This window comes from Zosterops lateralis (assembly GCF_965231275.1).
Source record: "Zosterops lateralis genome assembly, chromosome: 3".
In the NCBI taxonomy this organism is placed as follows: domain Eukaryota; kingdom Metazoa; phylum Chordata; class Aves; order Passeriformes; family Zosteropidae; genus Zosterops; species Zosterops lateralis.
Genome location: NC_139764.1, coordinates 47,018,598 through 47,036,741, shown reverse-complemented (window position 1 = coordinate 47,036,741; position 18,144 = coordinate 47,018,598). Strand labels below are relative to the sequence as shown.

Genomic DNA, 18,144 nt, shown 5'->3' with positions numbered 1-18,144 from the left:
GGTCTCTGAATTATTTGGCCTTCTGTTAAGGCAGCAGAGAAAGATCTCTGATAGATGTTCATTATGATCCTGATGAAATCTTTTATGCTGTGTAGCATGAGAATCAAAAGATTAAAAACAAACAAACAAAATCCCCCACACGTCTGTGGTTTTCCTTGCTATATCTATCCCAAATGCCAGCTTACAGGATCCTGCAGTGCACAAGCTGCCATCACTCACCCTTTGTATCCTTTTCCACACTCCCCTCCAAACATTATTTCAAAACTAAGAACTCAGTCACTTAGCATTTACATCACAGCTTCTCACCACAACATTTCTAACTCTGGAAATTGTTTCCTAGTTTTTTAAATAACTAATCTAAGATGAAGTTATTTTCAATGTAAATTAAATTTCATAACACGGTCTCAAATGCTTCTCCAAATAAAATGACTAAGTAAAATAAAGCACCGTTATCATGGTAATGTAATGGATCTACAAAAATTCCTTAGTGCTTACAGTGGAGACATATTTCTAACCCACTGGGTTCAATGAACATGGTTCCAATAAGCAGGTAAGATATTGGAGACATTCTGTTCATAACTGGAAAGCCCAGAGGGTTCAGGATCCTTTGCAAAAGGACAAAGATGTCTGTGTTCCTTAAAATGCCAGAGTTATATTAATGTGCTGAATTGCAGGATTCAGAGAATAAAGCAAGAAAAATGTATGTACCGATAACAAACAATTTGCTAATTTTTGCAAATCAAAGAGCTTGAAAAGAACTTATAATAGATGTATTGCTGAATGACATCCTTTGAAGTTATTTATTTCTGGACAGATACAGGATGATCAGTATCCTGTTTTATTTAATCTTGTTTGTATAAGTAGAATGCGGAAACTATTAACTGGGGAAAAAATTGCTGATTAAAGCTGCATCTAAATTTGTTCCACATTGTTTGGGGATGGCACAGATCAGGATATCTGAAATCAGGTAACTGAATTGTAAATTTCATCGGTGTGTTAAACAGTCCAAGTATATCCCAGGCTAAAGTGTGCAGTCAGAGTCCAGTATGGATGTTTCACTGGCCTGGGAAACTTTATTGGGTGTAAACACAGCATCTCTAGTCTCCTTTTCATTTTGGCCCACTGATCTAATTAAATGCTGCCTGGGAGTTTGTAACTAGTTCAGGTTATAGTAGCATAGATGTCATGATGTTTATATATATATATATTATTAGGTGTTATGTAGAATTTCCTAAGCTGTAAGAAAGCAGAAGGTTTTTCCTAATGTTTTTAATTAAACAGGCCGGTAGCATTACTGCTCTCTCACCCAGTGAAAACCACCGGGTCGGAGTTTCATGCTCCAGCTCTTGAGGGGTCACCCCAGCCATGAGGATGAAGTGCCACAGGCTGGCCCAGCTGCCTCCCACCACTCCAGCCCCAGCAGAGGGTGCTGAGGCTTCCCTAAGAGCCACTCCCTGCTTTAATCCATGTCTTTACCTAGTTTTGCCTGCCTGCTTTTGGAGTTGCGAGAACAACCTGCAAGCACAGCAAGGGCATCAGAGGAAGATGTTAAAGATAGAACTTTGCAAGAAAACACGAGCTTTTAAATGTTAAAACTTCTAGCTGTGGAGAACATTCATCTTGATTCAGTTTCCAATGCAGTGAGGGCTGCAGCACTTGAGTGCTCCCAGCTCATTAGGAAACGTCAAATGGAGTAGAGGGAATATTACCTCAGACCTCAGTGTGTCAGAAAAAGTAAAAGCTGGCAAAGGAAAAAAGGTTATTCAATGAATTTGGTGAGGGCTTGATGGTCATGTAAAGGTCTGCATCAGCATTTACTTGCTGATGTCTGGAACTTGAAAGATTTTGCGCCTTCACGAGGTTTACCTGTCAAAGCAGCTGACATAAGCTTTAAAGATTGATGAAATAAATGGCACATCTTGCACTGGAGGCTCCCACCTATCAGGCGGTCATTAGGTTGTTATGGATTTCTCCCCACTTCATCTTAAGGCAGGGATTTGTTTCTAAACTCTGCCTCTCAGGGCTCAGACAGGTCTGCACCTCTGTGGAAAGGAAGACAGAGCTTTTAGATTTTCCCCAGATCTTACTATCCCCATTTCGTAGAAAATTACCCTGCAAATTCTTCTGTGTTTTTCTTGGCACTTGAGGGAGGAGGGTGTTAATTGTTAAAAGTTGCAATTATGAACCTATTTAAATACTTAAATATTTAAAATTTTGTAACTTCTTCCTATCATGGTAGTTTTGTGTGTTAATCTGGTAATGCGTTGTGGCAGACTATGTTTTTAATGTGTGGAATATGATGAACTTTATCATATTTATATATGCAGCAAGCAGGAATCCACAGTTACATTCCATAAACGGAATGTAACTTCATACACCTTAGGGACTTAAACTTCAGAGACTTTTAAATGCAAGCCTCTGGCTTGAAACTGTCTTTCTCTTGGCTGCACATAGCACCCAGCAGAAGTTTGTATCTGAGTTGTCGTTTTTGAGGTGTGGCAGACTTAGAGATGGTAATAGGAGTAGAAGTTTTACAAATGATTGTGTTAGAGACATGTATGAATCCCTGAGTTCCTTTATTATACGTTGTGGGAGCATTCAGTTAGCTGAGGCATACTTCACTTTTGAATCATAAGGAAAATGCCACTACCCAGCTTGCTTGCAAACTTGCTGGTTTGCTTAGAAGCCTCATTGCATCAGCAAAAACAACAGTGCGTGTTTAGAGTGCTCTGTGGAGCACAATGTTTCCTTTTCTGCGTTCAGTAATTTAAATGATTGGAGTGGTACTTTTGACAAGGAAGAAATCATTTCGTTGTTATGGATCATTTTTCAAGTGAAACTGAGTTTTGGAATAAAGTGATGGTGAGTAAACCATGTGAATGGGGAAAGGGATTTTTATTGTTCTGAGTTTTATTCAGCAGTTTCTGAAAAGTAAGATGGAAGTGATTTTGCTATTCTCTCTGCAGGGTTATATGTCTTTTATTAAGCAGAAAACATAATGTAGCCATTATAGACAGTAACAGGCACGTTTGCTGTTGTGTTCCGTTGGGAAGTGGAATGTGATTTCTCTTGTAATATCAAGGTACAAATCTGATTCATAGTTAGTTCATATGGCTTTCAGAAGAATCTGAAACGGAAACATGTCAGCTCATTAAACAGATGTATTTTGTCTAAGCAGCTGCTTTTAAGATAAGTGTAACACAGATTTTCAAGATCATTTTTGGTATTGCTATCTCGGTATTTAAAGAGGTGGGGTTTTTTACTTAAAGAAGGAAAAATAAAATCATAACCTAATTTCATTTCTGATGGAGTAAAATGTTTTTAAAGGTGACTAATTTTGACTATTCCCTTTATGAAAACAGTATTCTGTATGTTCTATAAGTAGCCATTGTCTGGGGTTTTTTTCTTTTGTTTTGTTTTGGTTTGGTTTTTTTGCTATCAAAATGCAGCTAATATTTCAGTCATTGAATTATTGATTTCATCCAAATAGAGACTGTGGATTTTTTAAGTCCAAGTTTTGCCCATAAGAACAGAAAGGCCAGACAGAATAATGCTGCTTAAGTATAGGGAGGTACTTATATGCATAGCTGCAGGTTAGGACAAGTAAACTTTATTGTGCCTTCTCTTGTTGCTGATGGTAATCAGGGCATTCATATTAGCCTGACAAAAAGGAAAAATCAACTGGAGGCTTTCTAAAGTAAAAAAAAGAACACTTTCTTTTCTGAGGGAGAAAGGGAGTCTGATCTATCTGGTAAAGGTTATAATCAGTGTGTCTGGCTTATTGTCTCAGGCATTGCCACAGGCAGCCTTAGATCAGTTTGAGGAAGTCACAGTACAACCCATTTTACTACCCTTGCTTACAAAGTGAATTGTACTTTGTTCATATGGTACACTATTCCCACAAAATCTTTCAGTTTCCATATTCTTAAAATGTCAGTAATTTTTTTTTTACTCTACTGATGTATTTGGTCTGATGACACTGTTTCATCTCTCTCTAGGTCTTTCCTCCATGAGGAGCACTGCAGTTGGGAGAGCATGATTAAAATAAAACTTGAACAAGGAATTTGTAGTTTCTTGTTTTAAAAAAGGCTTTAAAGGATTTTAGGTTTTAAAGTAACCATTTGGCTGTCCCACTGCTACAGGGAATACAGGATTGCACAAACAACCTGCATATTAGGGATATATGAGTTAAGCTAATCTTTTTCCATATAATTTAGCTAAAGTCTGCAAGCTATGAACTTCTTCATTTTTTTGTCTTGTATATGTGATTTGTGCTAATGTCATTAGCTCACGACAGCAGGTTTGCAAGTGGAAATGATTGTCCTGTTGAACCTTTAGGCCTCAATCACGTAATCTGGTTGTAAACCAGGAGTTTTATGGGTAAAGACAACCTCTGTGGTTGTCTGAACATATATATTTTGAACAGGTTCCCGTGCATGGAAGTTACCTTTGCAACTTAGTTACATCAACTTCAAGTCCAGTGACCACTTTGGAAATGTCTCCTGCATGATTTATCTGCTAAGTGGCTTAAATATATCTTTAAAAAATAGAACTAGGAAAAAATCTAGTTCTAGATTTTCTAGTTCTTTTTTGCAGTGACTGGGGGTTTTTGCTACCTTTCTCCCAGAAGTGTTGCACTTCTATCATCTTCTAATTGTACTCTCTTCTCAGATGAGCTCTCTCTGCCAGGAGCAGAGCCCTGCACTCAAGACTGAGCTTTAGAAATGCTACATGAAAAAGATAATTGAAATGTTCTGACTGTGGGATTTACCTTTTCTTGAAATCAAAAATGGGGCTCTGTTTGTGTGAACATTGTGATTTTAAGGAAGTATTTTAAAAGAAAAGTGCTCAGAAATGTTGGTTGTAATTTCAAAAGAGAATAGCAAATGTTTTGCGGTGCTGAGGAGGAAGCCAGCTGATTGTCATGAAGGAGATATGCTGGTGTTCACACTGGTAGAGAGGTTTGCAGTAACATGGCTGTGCTAAGCCAAGATCTGGAGGGGATTCTCAAGTTGCTTTGCAGAATATCTCAGCACTGGAACCTGGTGAACTGGTTCTCCATGTGTCTTGACTATGGGGTTACCCAGCCAGCTTGGTGTGAGAGTGAGTCAGGATATCTGGTCCTTCCTGGATCATTGGTCTGAGCCACGTGCCCTGTCAAAGATTTTTAAAAAAACCCACTTTGAGACATGCTGAACGTTTCAAAGGCAGTAGTGGATGCGTTCTCCTGATCCACAGGCATTTTGCTTATGCTTTTTTGAGTTTTAGTAACATAATACATAGTAACAGAATGTGGTTTATGATGTCAGGATAGAAATGGTAACAGTGGTAGAAACCTGTTTAACCATAAAGTCATTTTCATTGAAAACTGGGAATGGTAGAGACATCATTAAAGCAAAATAACTGATGCAGGAACACCAAATCCTCTGGAAAGATTGGGGTTTTTTTTCCTTTGTTTCATATTAGATGCTGATTTGCTGCCTCTGTTTTTATCCATGGGTCGGGTCTGCACTGTGGTTCTCATCAAGAGATAATGAATGTGAAAGGTCTCTTGACTTCCTTTGCAGCTGCTGGTGTCGAGGTCAGAAGTCACTCTTGTGGGCTCAGAAGTTCCTGCCATCCTTACCATTGGCTCATTTCATTTGGAGTGCAGCTATTCACAAACAAAAACTCTTGCTGATGGGGATTTTCTTCATGTAAATTCAGAACCTCTCTGTTGTGCCCGTTGATGTCAATTTAGCATTTGATAAAGGTTGAGATGGGCACAGAACAGAAGGAGTGTTAATTGCCAGGTCATGGGTTCTGTTGTGGGATCTGTCTAACCATAGGGAGAGGATGTGCCAGTGTTTGCTATTGGCAAGTGCAGTGTCACTCTGCTAAGACTTTTGGGGTGTAGTTCGGAAATTTGGCTCTGCAGAACTGTAAGCTAATTCTGTGTGTTGCCAGCTTCACCACACAATGGGAAGAGTGATTACACTTTTTATTAAAGTGCTTGAAGTAAAAAGATAAGCTAAACAGTTCTTTAGCAATAGCATAAACAAAGACATTAGTAGGTTTTAAACATGAAAAACATATTTAAACATGAACGCTGAAAAAAAATCATAGTTTGAAATGAAAGCGACCCTTAGCTCAGGCACAGCAAGGGAGTAAACTGCCTCTTCTCCTTGTTCCGAGTTCTGCACATGTTGGCTGTATCAGCTTCCCTTACCAAGCAGAGCTCCCATCATTTTTGAGATGCCTGTTCTTGTCTGGATATAATCTGCCAACTTCTGAAATGCTTTATGCACCACTGACCAGGTGGAAAGTTCAAATTCACATGCATGAAGAAACTGCTGATCAATTTGCATGATATAAACCACAATCATGCTGGTTTTGTGTAGTTAGTTAATAGATAGCAATATATTCTTCCATAGTAATTGCATATAGACTTTTTTGCCCCTCCTAATTTTCTCTCCCATTTCACTGCATCAGTTTATATTTTGTGTCTCTTTCACCCCACCTATCAACCTGAAAGTGCTGTATCTACTGCACACCTACATTTATTTTCTGTTGAGACCTCCAAATTCTAAAAATCTAAACCGAATGTTAACGGGTAATCTGCTCATCTGGAAGCCAATAATTTTTTAGCATCAGGTTGAAAACTATATTCTTCCCCAGAGAAAAGACATATATATTGATGTGTTTATGCTTTGCAGTAGTAATATTTGTCCATGTGAAAAAGTGTGAAGTTTTTTTTTCCTGCCACACCATATGGCTTATGACTATTTGCAATCCAAACAGTAACAGCTGCTCCTGTGTAGGAGAACCCAGTCTTCTGAGCTGGAGATGCGCTGAGTAGGGAATGACAAAGTATGTGTCCACAGATGTATTCCAAATATCCTCCTCTACCACTCAACATCCTGTCTATCTTTCTCCTCTTGGAAACCATTGGAGCTTTTTTCTTATATTCATAGCTGATGAGAAGAGCTTGACAGCTTTGTTTATGAGTTTGGGAACAGATAGGGAAGCTGTATTTGATAATGACTGTCCAAGTGGGAGAAGTGAAGGGCATTCTGGTTGGGTGCTCAGCAAAATAATATGCTCTTAACACCTTTTGAAAAAAAAATGATTGACTCTCTAAATAGTTGACTCTCCTAATCAATAAATTAGAAGCTTCTAGTTGGAAGAATAAACCAGGTAGTCTCTAGAACTTTAAAATATGTGTCACTTCATGCCCTTGATTAATGGCATTCTTAAAGCTTGGAACTCGCTGTTTCAAAGATGTATTTTGTATTCCTCAGATAGTTATCAGTCACTTTTCATTCCTATGAATTATCTGCTTGAACCTCTTTTTCTTTCCTGCATTTTTCTGCTAGCCATTTTGGTAATTCCTAAATTTTTGTATCAGATGTTGTAAGAAAAGACTTTCCATTGTCAGTCCTTCCTGTCAGCAGCAGGAGGATGCTTTCCAGATATTACACAAGTGGTTTACATGCCTGGCCTTTACCTATAGTGCTGTCATTGAAAATGGCATTTAAGCCACATCCACACCCGTAAGCAGGTTCTTCCATATTTACACCAAGTTGTTCATGTACCTGCTCTTTCCCAATAGGTTAGACAATTGGCACGTTACATTTATTAAGACTTATCTCACAAAAGCATATTCTAGGGAGGATGAAATGTTCACCAGGGTATTCCCTAGACATATTCTTCCTGTCACACAATAATCTAGCAATGCTCATTATCAAGGAAGAATTGCGGTTTTCTTGCAATGGTTGCTTTATCTGCCATGAAGGTTTGCTAGTAAATAAAACCCAGTGGATTTTGTCCAACTTCAGTGTGCGTTGAAAAGGGGCTATGAATAGAAGTGAGCACACCTTCTAGCAACATTTCTGTTACACTGAGCCCTTCTGACTGAAAAGCCTTAAAATTAAACCAGATTAATTTCCTCACAGCATATAATGATGTATAACATTTGCATTTCAGGTTTCTTAATGTATCTGCAATAGTCCTCTGCCACTGGGATTTCTTCATGTCAAGGCTACAGCTACCATAGAAACAAAAGAACTGAAAGGAACTTTCTGAGCTTTACTGGTAGTTAGGCTGGCGGCCCCAAACCTCACTGCTTCAGCAATCCTTTAATTTAGATGCCCTTGTGGTCATTCTACAGAGACATGTTTTTAACTTAAATAGTTTTCTTCCCTGTGCTTGCTATGAGCGAGTCTCCGGCTCAGACTCCACTTACCAAGGTTCACAGCCTCTGCTCCTCTCCTCATGTACAATAGATGCTCTGCTGCTGTGATTACACTGCCTGCTTACAATTTCTCTGTCATGGCTGTGCAGTGACAAGAAGGGTTTTGAAGCAGAGACCCCACAGGAATGAATACACCCTCTGACCACTGATAATGACCTGTAGGGCACATCTTATGTGCCACTTCAGCATATAAGTAAAGTGGAAGTCCAGGTAGTTACAGATCAAATCCCTTTATTGCCCAAGAAATGCTGCTTATAGTTAAGGCAAAACCTTCATAAATCTAAGCACTGTAATATGGCACCATGTGGTTGTGACTCCATAATTCATGTGCTGAGTCAGCTTATTCCCATGTGAAGAAAGAAGTTACTTGAGAACATGCTCCTTGGTGTGAATTTCGTTTTGCTTGTCACAGATAAAATGAAATTAGCAGAAATATTTGTATCAAAAGTCATAAGTGCAAGCTTAATCTGCATCAGTGTTACAGCAAAGAAGATCTAACATATTCCTACCAGAAAAAAAATATGTGATAAGGTGCCATTTTCTCCCCCATTTCTGAGAAAAGCTAGAAGAGAAAAATTACTTCAGCTTCCTTGGTTCAATGCAGCTGTGCCCAGATTAAACTTGGAACTGCATGGAGAGAAATCAATATAAAACAAGTGACAACAAAAATGGCAGATGGGAAGAATTTCTCTGCATAAACTACAGCTATGTTTTGTCATGGCCTTTGCTTGCCAAAGCTGTTCTGTGAGCAGTAACAATGGGTTGCATAAACAAATTTAAGGGATTGATGGAATTTGATTTCATGCTTTGTTCTGGCTAGCTGTCTGCTGTGTTAAGTAGAGAATCCATTTCAGTACTCACTATGCAAAATTCTAGAAACAGCTGTGAGTATTTACTTCTAGGGTGCTGCCTAGGGATAGCCGAGTTTCTTGGCAACTTTGTTAGAGCAGTCTGTCTAGAAATCACCTGGAGAATAAAATTACTTTGCTGACCTCAGTCATGATTTGATGCCTTCAGTACCAGATATTAAAGACTGCTCTTCCTACAGTCCTGCTTTTAGTTAATACAACACTGAAATGAGAATTTGCTGTTGAAAGCTGTCTCTGCTTCCTAGCAGGGAACACAAGTGGAAACTGAATTTACACTCATTCCTTTCTGCTGCCCCTTGGCTTTGGAAACACTGAAGAAATAAATTGCAGAGGGTCTGTGCTCCACTACCAGCTTTATAAGCTGGTGAAATTTTCCTCTCCTGCACAGTCAGCCTTCCATACTAAGATTGCTTAGCTTTGGGACTTTGTAGGTGTTGTCTGCATTTTGGCTTCTGACCAGCAAGCTAGAATCTCAGACAGTAATCTCTCAAATCCCATTTGCTTGCTTTGCATAGCAAGTCAGAGCAAGAAGCTGTACTTGGATGGCATCCCAGTGAGACGCTATGGAAATTATGGAACCAGTTAATGTCAGATACCTGTACCTTGATGTGAATCCTAGTGCTGCTGAAGCACACCTCTCAGAAACCTCCTCCTGGAAGTTAGACTCATTGATTTGCCCAGATGCCTCTGCCAGGACCCAGGTGAGAGATCTGAATGCACTTGCAAAATAACCTTGTGAAAACACACCCAGTAGCATCAGGCAAGCACCTCCAACAGTGATTGTTTCTATGAGTTTTTCCTGCCATGCCAGAAAACCTTGAACAAGGGATGAGGTAAAAGGGCATTTGGGGAGGTCTTCTCTCTGCATCTTACTCTACGGCAAAGAAAGTCCTGCTCCTTCCATCTCATGTGTGTAAGGGATCTTCTTTCCTGTGCTTCCACAGGCTGATGATATGAGGTCTCATTTTGCTGAGAAATACGAGGTGTAGGGATAGTAAGACAATGTGACAGCAGAATCTTACAAGAGAAGAATTAAAGTGCAAATGCTGTGTCTTCCTCCTTTTCCCTGCAGAAATGTCCCATCTTAGCTCTGCCAAAGAGCAGGGATGCCAGCAGCAGGGAAAGCTCAGCAGGGCAGGGATCTCAGGGATCCTCAGGCCTCACTGTATCATAGGAGAAGCATTTTGGGGCATTTCCCCCAGCGTGGCTGTCACTCCGTGTCTCAGTAGCACAAAACAGTCTATCAGTGGCCCAAGTGAGGGTCTGACAGGCTGAGAGCTGTGCATGGGCAGATGGGTTGGCAAGACTTGAAGCATCTGCATGATCTGCTTTAATGGAAGCCATTTTAGATTTAAAATACACTTGAACAATCATCCTAGATTAATTCCTGCAGCACGCATTGCACTTTATAGTACCATTGATCTCACTATTTCCTAAATTTCATTCTTTTTACTGGAATTTTATCTGGGAAAAAAAATTACTGTTCCCCACTTTGTGCTGTCACTGGATAAACTTACTTTCCCCAATACTTATACTAAACCAGTGGTGCAGATCCTCTGTTAAAAACCTGCAGCTGTTACAAGAATTTCAAATGTACATCTTTAAAATCCATCTTTTGCCTCTTGATTTAATAGTCTTCTAAGCCATTACTTCAAAAAGGGATGTTGCCTATTCTTTATTTCTCAGGTTCAGTAGCTAGTGATAAATGAATCTCAAGAGAGAAAAAAGCTGAAGATGATGAATAGAAGAAAAATGTTCATTATTAGCTCAGGCAGAAAATGAATCCCTTTTTAGAAATTCAGGAAGTTGATAATAGTGGGGTTTTTTTAATATAGATGATTACCCTCATGACAAATCTATCACTTTGCCTTCTCAAACAAGTATGATATGTTTTGTCTTTTTTTTCCTCTTGACAAGGGAATTCACGACATAATGTCACCCTGTTGGAAAATGTGTATGTTTCTGGTAATTACTGGAAATGATGATGCTCTTAATTTCCATATTATGCAGGGTGGTAGTGATTAAAAAGTTAGACATTGACATGCAAGAAAGTGCTGGGATAAGTCAGTTAATTTCTCCTAGCTGTAGCAGTCATTTCTGTGTGAGGAGACACACTACCACTTGTGTGTGCTTTTTTTAACTGTTTAATAGCAATCCCTGTACAATACAGAGCTGTGATCCCTCAGAGATGCTGATTTTTTTTGCCATCTTCAGTGCATGTACCCCATCCCTCATGTAAATTTGTTTAGGATACTTTTGTCTGGGTTACTTTTTTACTATTGGCACACAAAGGAAGAAAAAAAAAAAAAAAAAAAAAAAAAAAAAAAAAAAAAAAAAGAAAAAAAAAAAAAAAAAGTCGGGTTTTTACCTATTTTCAGGTCTATATGACCTGAAAATGATGTGGTGCAGTGGAAACTCAGACAGAAATTGGGGTGCCAAGCTGTCCTTATCTGTAAATCAAAACAGGATCCCTGCCTTTGGACTTCATTTAGTATTTCTCTCCAAATTGCTCTGTTAAAAAGTCAAAGCCAAGGCTGAGAGAACCACTCTGTCACCATGTGTACTGGTCACTCCTTGCACTTAAAGAGTGAAGTCACAGCTTGTGTTAAATCTTGCCCAGCCCTTTATAGCTCCTCAGCCACATTTAACATGTCACATCTGGCCACCCTTAGGCGTGGTCAGCATCTTTATTCAAAAAGTGTGATGGAATGCTTACCTAAAATGTTTGCCAAACTAAAAAAACAAAGCAAAGCCAAGACTTAAGGTTCCCTTGGGAAATTGAAAGAGAGGCTGGCAGCAGGGCTGCTTCTGAAAACTGCTGGGAGAGAAGCATTCAGTAAAGGAGGAGGAATCAGAAGAACGGATGATCCTCTCACCAGTATGTCAGAACAAGGCAAGGTTTGTGTTAATGGGCTGCTGCAACACAGACAAATCTTGAGAGCTTTCTGGACTTAGAGAAGAGGTTTTTTTCTAATTTTTTTTTCATTAAAGGATTACTCCTCCATTCATGGTAGAGAGGTAATCCTTTAATGCAGTGAGAATTTATAGTATTGCAACACATTTTTCATTCTCCAAGTAGGAGGAAGAGCCTAACTCCTGAAAAGCATTATAAATTCACAAACTAAAAGTAATTAAATAAAAAAAATTAATCACATAATCTCCTTGTCTTTTCTGCCCCTTTCTCTTCCATTCTGTACATTTTTTTGCCAATTTTTTAATTTAAAATTTCTAATTCTTAAAAAGTTTTTGCCATGGAAAATACAAATTTCTGCAATGAGTGGCGTTCTTGGTAAATTTAAATATTTTATAAACATAGGATATGTTTATTGAAAAAAATTGCAGTTGACTCAACTTTGCTCTTGAAAATAGTCCCTTTAAATTCATGAAGAATGCAGGTAAAGGCCCCTTGGTAGTCTCTTCCCCTGGACTATGGTTAAGGAGCCCAGGTCCCATGGGCTCAGAACACAAGATGAAAATTGTTATATAGACTAGACCACAGTATAATCTAGTTTGAGCAATTGCAGCGATTTTTCTAGCATGTGGTCCAAAATGTTCCAAAATTTCCTGTCCAGTGGGAAGGGATGAGCAAAGAAACCTTGTGTTAAGTGCATAGATTAAATTCCAGTAAGCCACTGTGTTATAATTGAATGGTTGATAAAGGAATAACACACTATAAAATGATGTGAAAGAGATGAGTACTGTTCAAAAAGATTACTATGCTAATAAAGGGCATATTTTGCTCTGAACTAATTATAAAATCCACCTCCTGCAAATGACTGAATAGGCTCAAGTTGCTTCTTCCTAGAATTTCTTTGCCATTGGTAATTTTTTAGCAGGGAGGTTCATTATGTGCATTGCAATAGTATAATGAAAAGCAAGAGAAGGAATTGTCATCAGTTCAAGAGGATTTTGGTGGTTTTAATCTTGACAGGCTTTCTGGCAGTTTCATTTACCTTTCAGATATGCAGAAAATGTATTTTGATGTTGGATGCAATGTACAAAACTTTCAAGCAGATGTTTTTTGCCTGAGCAAGCACCAGTGAAGAGAAGCGAGGCCCTGCACATATGCTCTGGAAGCTGATGTGTGATGATCCCTGCCTCTGCTCCAGGGTGCATGCTGGATCACTTTGGCTTTTAAAAAAGGCTTTTTCAGGTACAGCTGGCAAAAAAGCCATTCTGGTATGGCTTTTTCACTCTTTTTTATTTTTTTATTATGATATGATTCCTATGAAACTGTGAAGCACAAGGAGTTGTCTAGGAAGTAGTTGGTGGAAACACAGGGCAGCTGAGCTAGAGAAAGTCAAAGACCCTCCATCCAGTCAGTCCTTTTGCTAGGAAGGTAGCAGGATGCAGTTGGTACTACATAAACAGGACAGATGTGTAGCAACTCTCTCAAAGGTTTTTTTTTCTCCTGTAAGACCCTCATTTGCAAAGTCACCTTGCTTTCACACAGCTTTTGTCTGATCTTACCTCTCTCATCTAGCATCAGAGGCCTTTTGGTCCTACCAAAAGCTGCCTAAAACTTGTGCTGCCTGAAAGAAGCCCTTCTTTATCTTTCTAAAGCATCTGATCACCATTTAATTACAAAGCTTAGCTGAAAACCTTTTTTGTTTGCTTTTTTCCCCCATGCCAGTGCTTTTAAATTTCTTAATCACTTTGTTGTTGTTGTTTAATTTGTAAATTTTTAGATGTGGTCCCTTTTTTCCTTTTGAGAGCAAAAAGACTGCCTCAGGTGCTGCCTTGTGCATGGCAACATATATCAGAAACTTATTAGTTAATAATACTTTTTAAAAAACCCACACAACATCCTCATTCTGTTTAAATTGATGTAATGATTTGGAACTGTTTTGTTTCACCTAACAAAAAAGCACAAGAAATAAACCAGTGCTTTGAGAAGATGAAATGGTTAACCCTGATGGATTTTCACACACATCAGTTGCGATCAATTTTTTTAAGATTTTTTTTTTTTTCCTCTAATGCTACAACTTCTCTGTCTGACAGTGGAATGCTTGTCATGACTCTGTAATTCATGACATATTGAGAATGTATCTGCTCCTTAATGCATGGAAGAATAACTTTGGTTTTCATTTCCCATCCTTTACCTCCCTCTCCATCTCACTTTTTTCTTCATCTATATTTATACCAACAGTGACAAAATAAGGAGAGTTACCTCCTACCATTTACTTCAAGGCTTAAGAGACTGGGATAATTTCTGGTAATTATCTGGGTAACCAGTTGGATTACACTTTGCGGTTTATGGGGATTTTTTTATTCTCTTAATTTATAGACTCAAGTCAGGAACTGCCTATCTCTTACAACCAAGGCTCTTAGACAAAAAAGAGGAAGGGGAACAAAGCTAGAGAGGGGGCTGGAGCTCAAATCTTAGGAGGAGCAGCTGAGGGAGCGGGATTGTTTAGCCTGGAGAAATGGAGGTTTGGGGAGGGTTTTACCACTCTCTACTACCTGAAGGGAAGTGTAGCCAGATGGGTTCTTCTGCCAGGTGACAAGTGACAGGACAAGAGGGGATGGCCTCAAGTTGCCCTAAGGGTGCTTTAGATTGGGTATTATGAAGAAAGTGTTCAAGGAAAGGGTTGTAAAGCATTGGAACGGACTGCCCAGGGAAGTGGTTGAGCCACCATCCCTGGAAATGTTCAAAGAATGTGTGGACATGGTTTAATGATGGACACGGCTTTGGGCTGATGGTTGGACTCAATGATCTTAAAGTTCTTTCTATCCTTAAAGATTGTCTGATTCTATAACTCTCAGAATTTTTTCTTTCCTTTCCTTCTCCCCCCACCTTTTTCTCTTGAAATCACTGGTCCGGACATTCTTATCTCAGCCAAACATGTTTTAAGTGACATGCATGCATACCTGATGTTTTAAAGTTAATTTTTCAAGTAGAAGGATTTCCAAGTAAAATTCACAGTCCTTGAGTGGGTGGGAAGAGCCTTGAGAAGAGATGTCCAAACACACCATGCTGGACTTATGTCAGACGCTGCTTCCCCTGAGCACCTTCTGAGCCGCGTTACTTGAGCCTGCTTTCAGCAGTGCAGCTTTCCTAAACATTTTGCCCTGTGGTTAGCCTGCAAGTTGCACCACTAAATATGTTTGAATTCTGGGACTTAGACAAGACAAACTATATTTTCACCAGAAAACTGAAAGTTTTGTCTTACTCCTCCTTAAATAGTATTTTTGTACCAAATACTTTTTGTCTCCTACCAAGTATTTGGTGATAAAATCTCCTTTTAAAAAAATGACAATAATTATGAAAATAGCATTTAGGTCTTTGTAATTCTCCAAAATGTTTGAACTGTGGAAAACTCATACTCCAAGAACAAGAAGTACAGATGATGTGAGTGTAGCAGTAAAAGTAATTGAAGTTGTAAAGGTATAAAGATGAAGAAACTCCACTAGTACTCGTGCAATGTGGTGATTGCTGTTCTTCCCTCTATAATAGAAGTCAGTGGCTAAACATCAGGCTTTGGATGTATACACTCATACTCACTGTAAAACTCATTCTACTGAATCCAACAATCCTGAGAATTCAATTGAAAGGTTTGGAAAAAATACGCGAATGTTGAGTTACATTTGTAGCAAATAAGAATTCTGCATCTATTGTCAATGCAGTAGTTTAGAGGGGAGGAAATCTCATCTAAAAGCAGGTACAACAAGTATGATTTGCCTGAGTTTCTCCTTTGAACTTTGAGAAAAATGGTCTCCACCTAGGTGAGCAAGAGCCAGCTGCCTTCTTGCATACACATGCATGTCTGGTCCTGTAGAGTGGGCAGAAACTAAGCTGATGCACTGAGCAAGTGTAATTTAAATAACAGGTTTAATTACACTCGGTGAACTGGAGTGTCAAGTTTGTGATAAACGTGCAGTAATTTCCAGTACACTATATAGAGTCAGCAAATGTTGATCAACAGGTACAGCTTATTTTATTTTTCTGAAGTTTTAATTTAAAATAACTGAGATCAAACCAGTTCTAAGAACAAGATAAGCCTGCACTGGATTCTTAAAGTTTATTCATTTTACCAATTCATTGTTTTTCATGGTACATATTCTTAGTAGGAACAGAGGTTGCAAAGCAACTGCTATGAAAAGATAATATGATTTTAAAAAGCAAAATTGTTGGGTGCTGAAAATAAAATGAGAAGTTAATGGCTTTTGTACAGACTTAAAATTTGTGTGTGGTGACAGTTGATTTTCTATATATCAGTGGTTGTCAATAACCACATCCTATTCAGGGGATATGTCATCAAACAATTCTAAAGGCTAAAAGCTATACATTTTCATTAATCAGTCAGAGCTGTATTCCCACAGCATTTGACAAATCTGTTCTTAAATCTTTCTTTTTGTTATATTATGAAGGGAATCTCTTATATAAAAATTATTTTGCCTCTGGTTAACAGAGAATAATGTTGTTAATACAAAAAAAAAAAAAAGGAAGAAAGAAAATGGTGCACAAGCAGGTTATTTTTAGAAGCCATTTTCTAAACATTTCATTTGTTTTATGTCCATTGCCTACACTAAAAGTGAATGGTGAATTGGGAATTATATTTTAGAAATAAACCTTTCTTCCTCATTAAAATATACTGCATACATTTTTGGGCTCTAGAGAATTAAAGCAAATAGCTGATTCTCAGGAGGACTTTGCTTAAAAGTGAGGCTTTTTCATTTTGTTCTTTTTACAGAATGTGGTAGGTTAAAAGAAGTTATTCAAGCAAAATAGGTTGTTGAATTCCTTTTCCTTTGTTTTTCCCAGTATCTTTTGCTTTTCCAAAAAGTGGTTTCCAAAAAACCCACTTCCGCGTATTTAAATATTTATTTGGTACCGTTAAATCAGTGTTAGAAATAAATAAATTACTCTAGAACATATTTCAAAATTCGAAACCTGTCAATTTCATTTTGTCCTTTTTAATTCAGGAACACTTTTTCTGTTCCCTTGATTTTTCTTCCTTCTTCTCGTCCCCTAAATCCCTGGAGCATTTCAAAGAAATACATTGATGACTGCAGAATTTTTGCCTGGTTTCTATACTCCAATATTTGAATCCAAGAAATAGGTTGTATCTAATCTGTTCAGTTTTGATGATTCTGATGTCAAAAGCCAAGGGACAATGAATGCCACCTCGGTCTCTTCAAGATGAAAAGCCAGTTTCATATTATCTAATATCTGCCCCTATGTTTTCCATAATGTTCAATTAATAGAAAAGGGCTCATACCCTGTGCTTTTAAATTAATCAGTTTTCAAAAAAATATTCACTGAAAAAAATTACTTTGTATTAATTCTCTGCCCTTTTCCTTTGGCAAATTTTAAGCAACCTTGTCAATTTCAATCATACTTGAAAAATAATACTTGAAAAATACTTGAAAAATTTTGGTTTTATTTTTCCAGCCCTGTTTGTGAAGACCTATGAAATGACTGAATAGAAAACATGTGTTCCATTTACACATGAGCAGATTTTTCTTTTCTACTTTCCGCATGAGGATAAGCAATTCCGTTAATCAGATATAGAATACAGGACCTGATGGCAAGACAGACAGTGAGAGCTTGATGAGCCCTACTGATTGTGAGCCATTGGAGTTAATCACAGTGAAAAGGCTGGGGCTCTGCACATTCTGCAAGGCCCCCAGCTTGGTTTCCTCATTTTTATACCTTTCCATCTGAAAATTCCTATCTTCAGATAGTGTCTTAGCATCCAGAACTGACAAGATTTTGCACTATCTTTCAGTGTGTTCGTTCCAACCATCCCCTGCCTCACCCCCCAGACGGGACCCTCCCAAGAAGATTTATGTCATTTCTGCCCCAGAGTATCCTGTGTGAATGTGAGGCTTGAGCTTTTCCCCACACATAAAACATTGGGAACTTGTCCCAAGACTTGACTTGACAATTGCTACTCTGTAGTGTGATATGATATCATGACTCCATGCTCCTTTTGGGATTACTTCAGAAAGAGACGTTGCTGTACATGCCACTGCACCACAGGGAGAGTGGAATTATGTATGATCCCCTCCAGGCTTTCTGCTTCTCTTAAAGCATTA

General features: G+C 38.4%; 1 protein-coding gene across 3 annotated transcripts in view; it reads left to right on the top strand.

Moving 5' to 3' along the window:
* Window positions 1–18,144, top strand: part of LOC310907744 (SAM and SH3 domain-containing protein 1-like) — a 524,902-nt gene that overhangs the window by 332,269 nt on the left and 174,489 nt on the right. The window contains exon 1 of one of the 3 annotated variants that reach the window (XM_083858184.1): window positions 2,807–2,862. The exons of the other annotated variants lie outside the window; for them this stretch is intronic. Within the exon in view, the coding sequence (XP_083714310.1) occupies window positions 2,818–2,862 (45 nt within the window). The 5' untranslated portion in view covers window positions 2,807–2,817. Of the gene's footprint in view, window positions 1–2,806; window positions 2,863–18,144 lie in introns of those variants that run through there. 3 annotated transcript variants of the gene reach the window in all.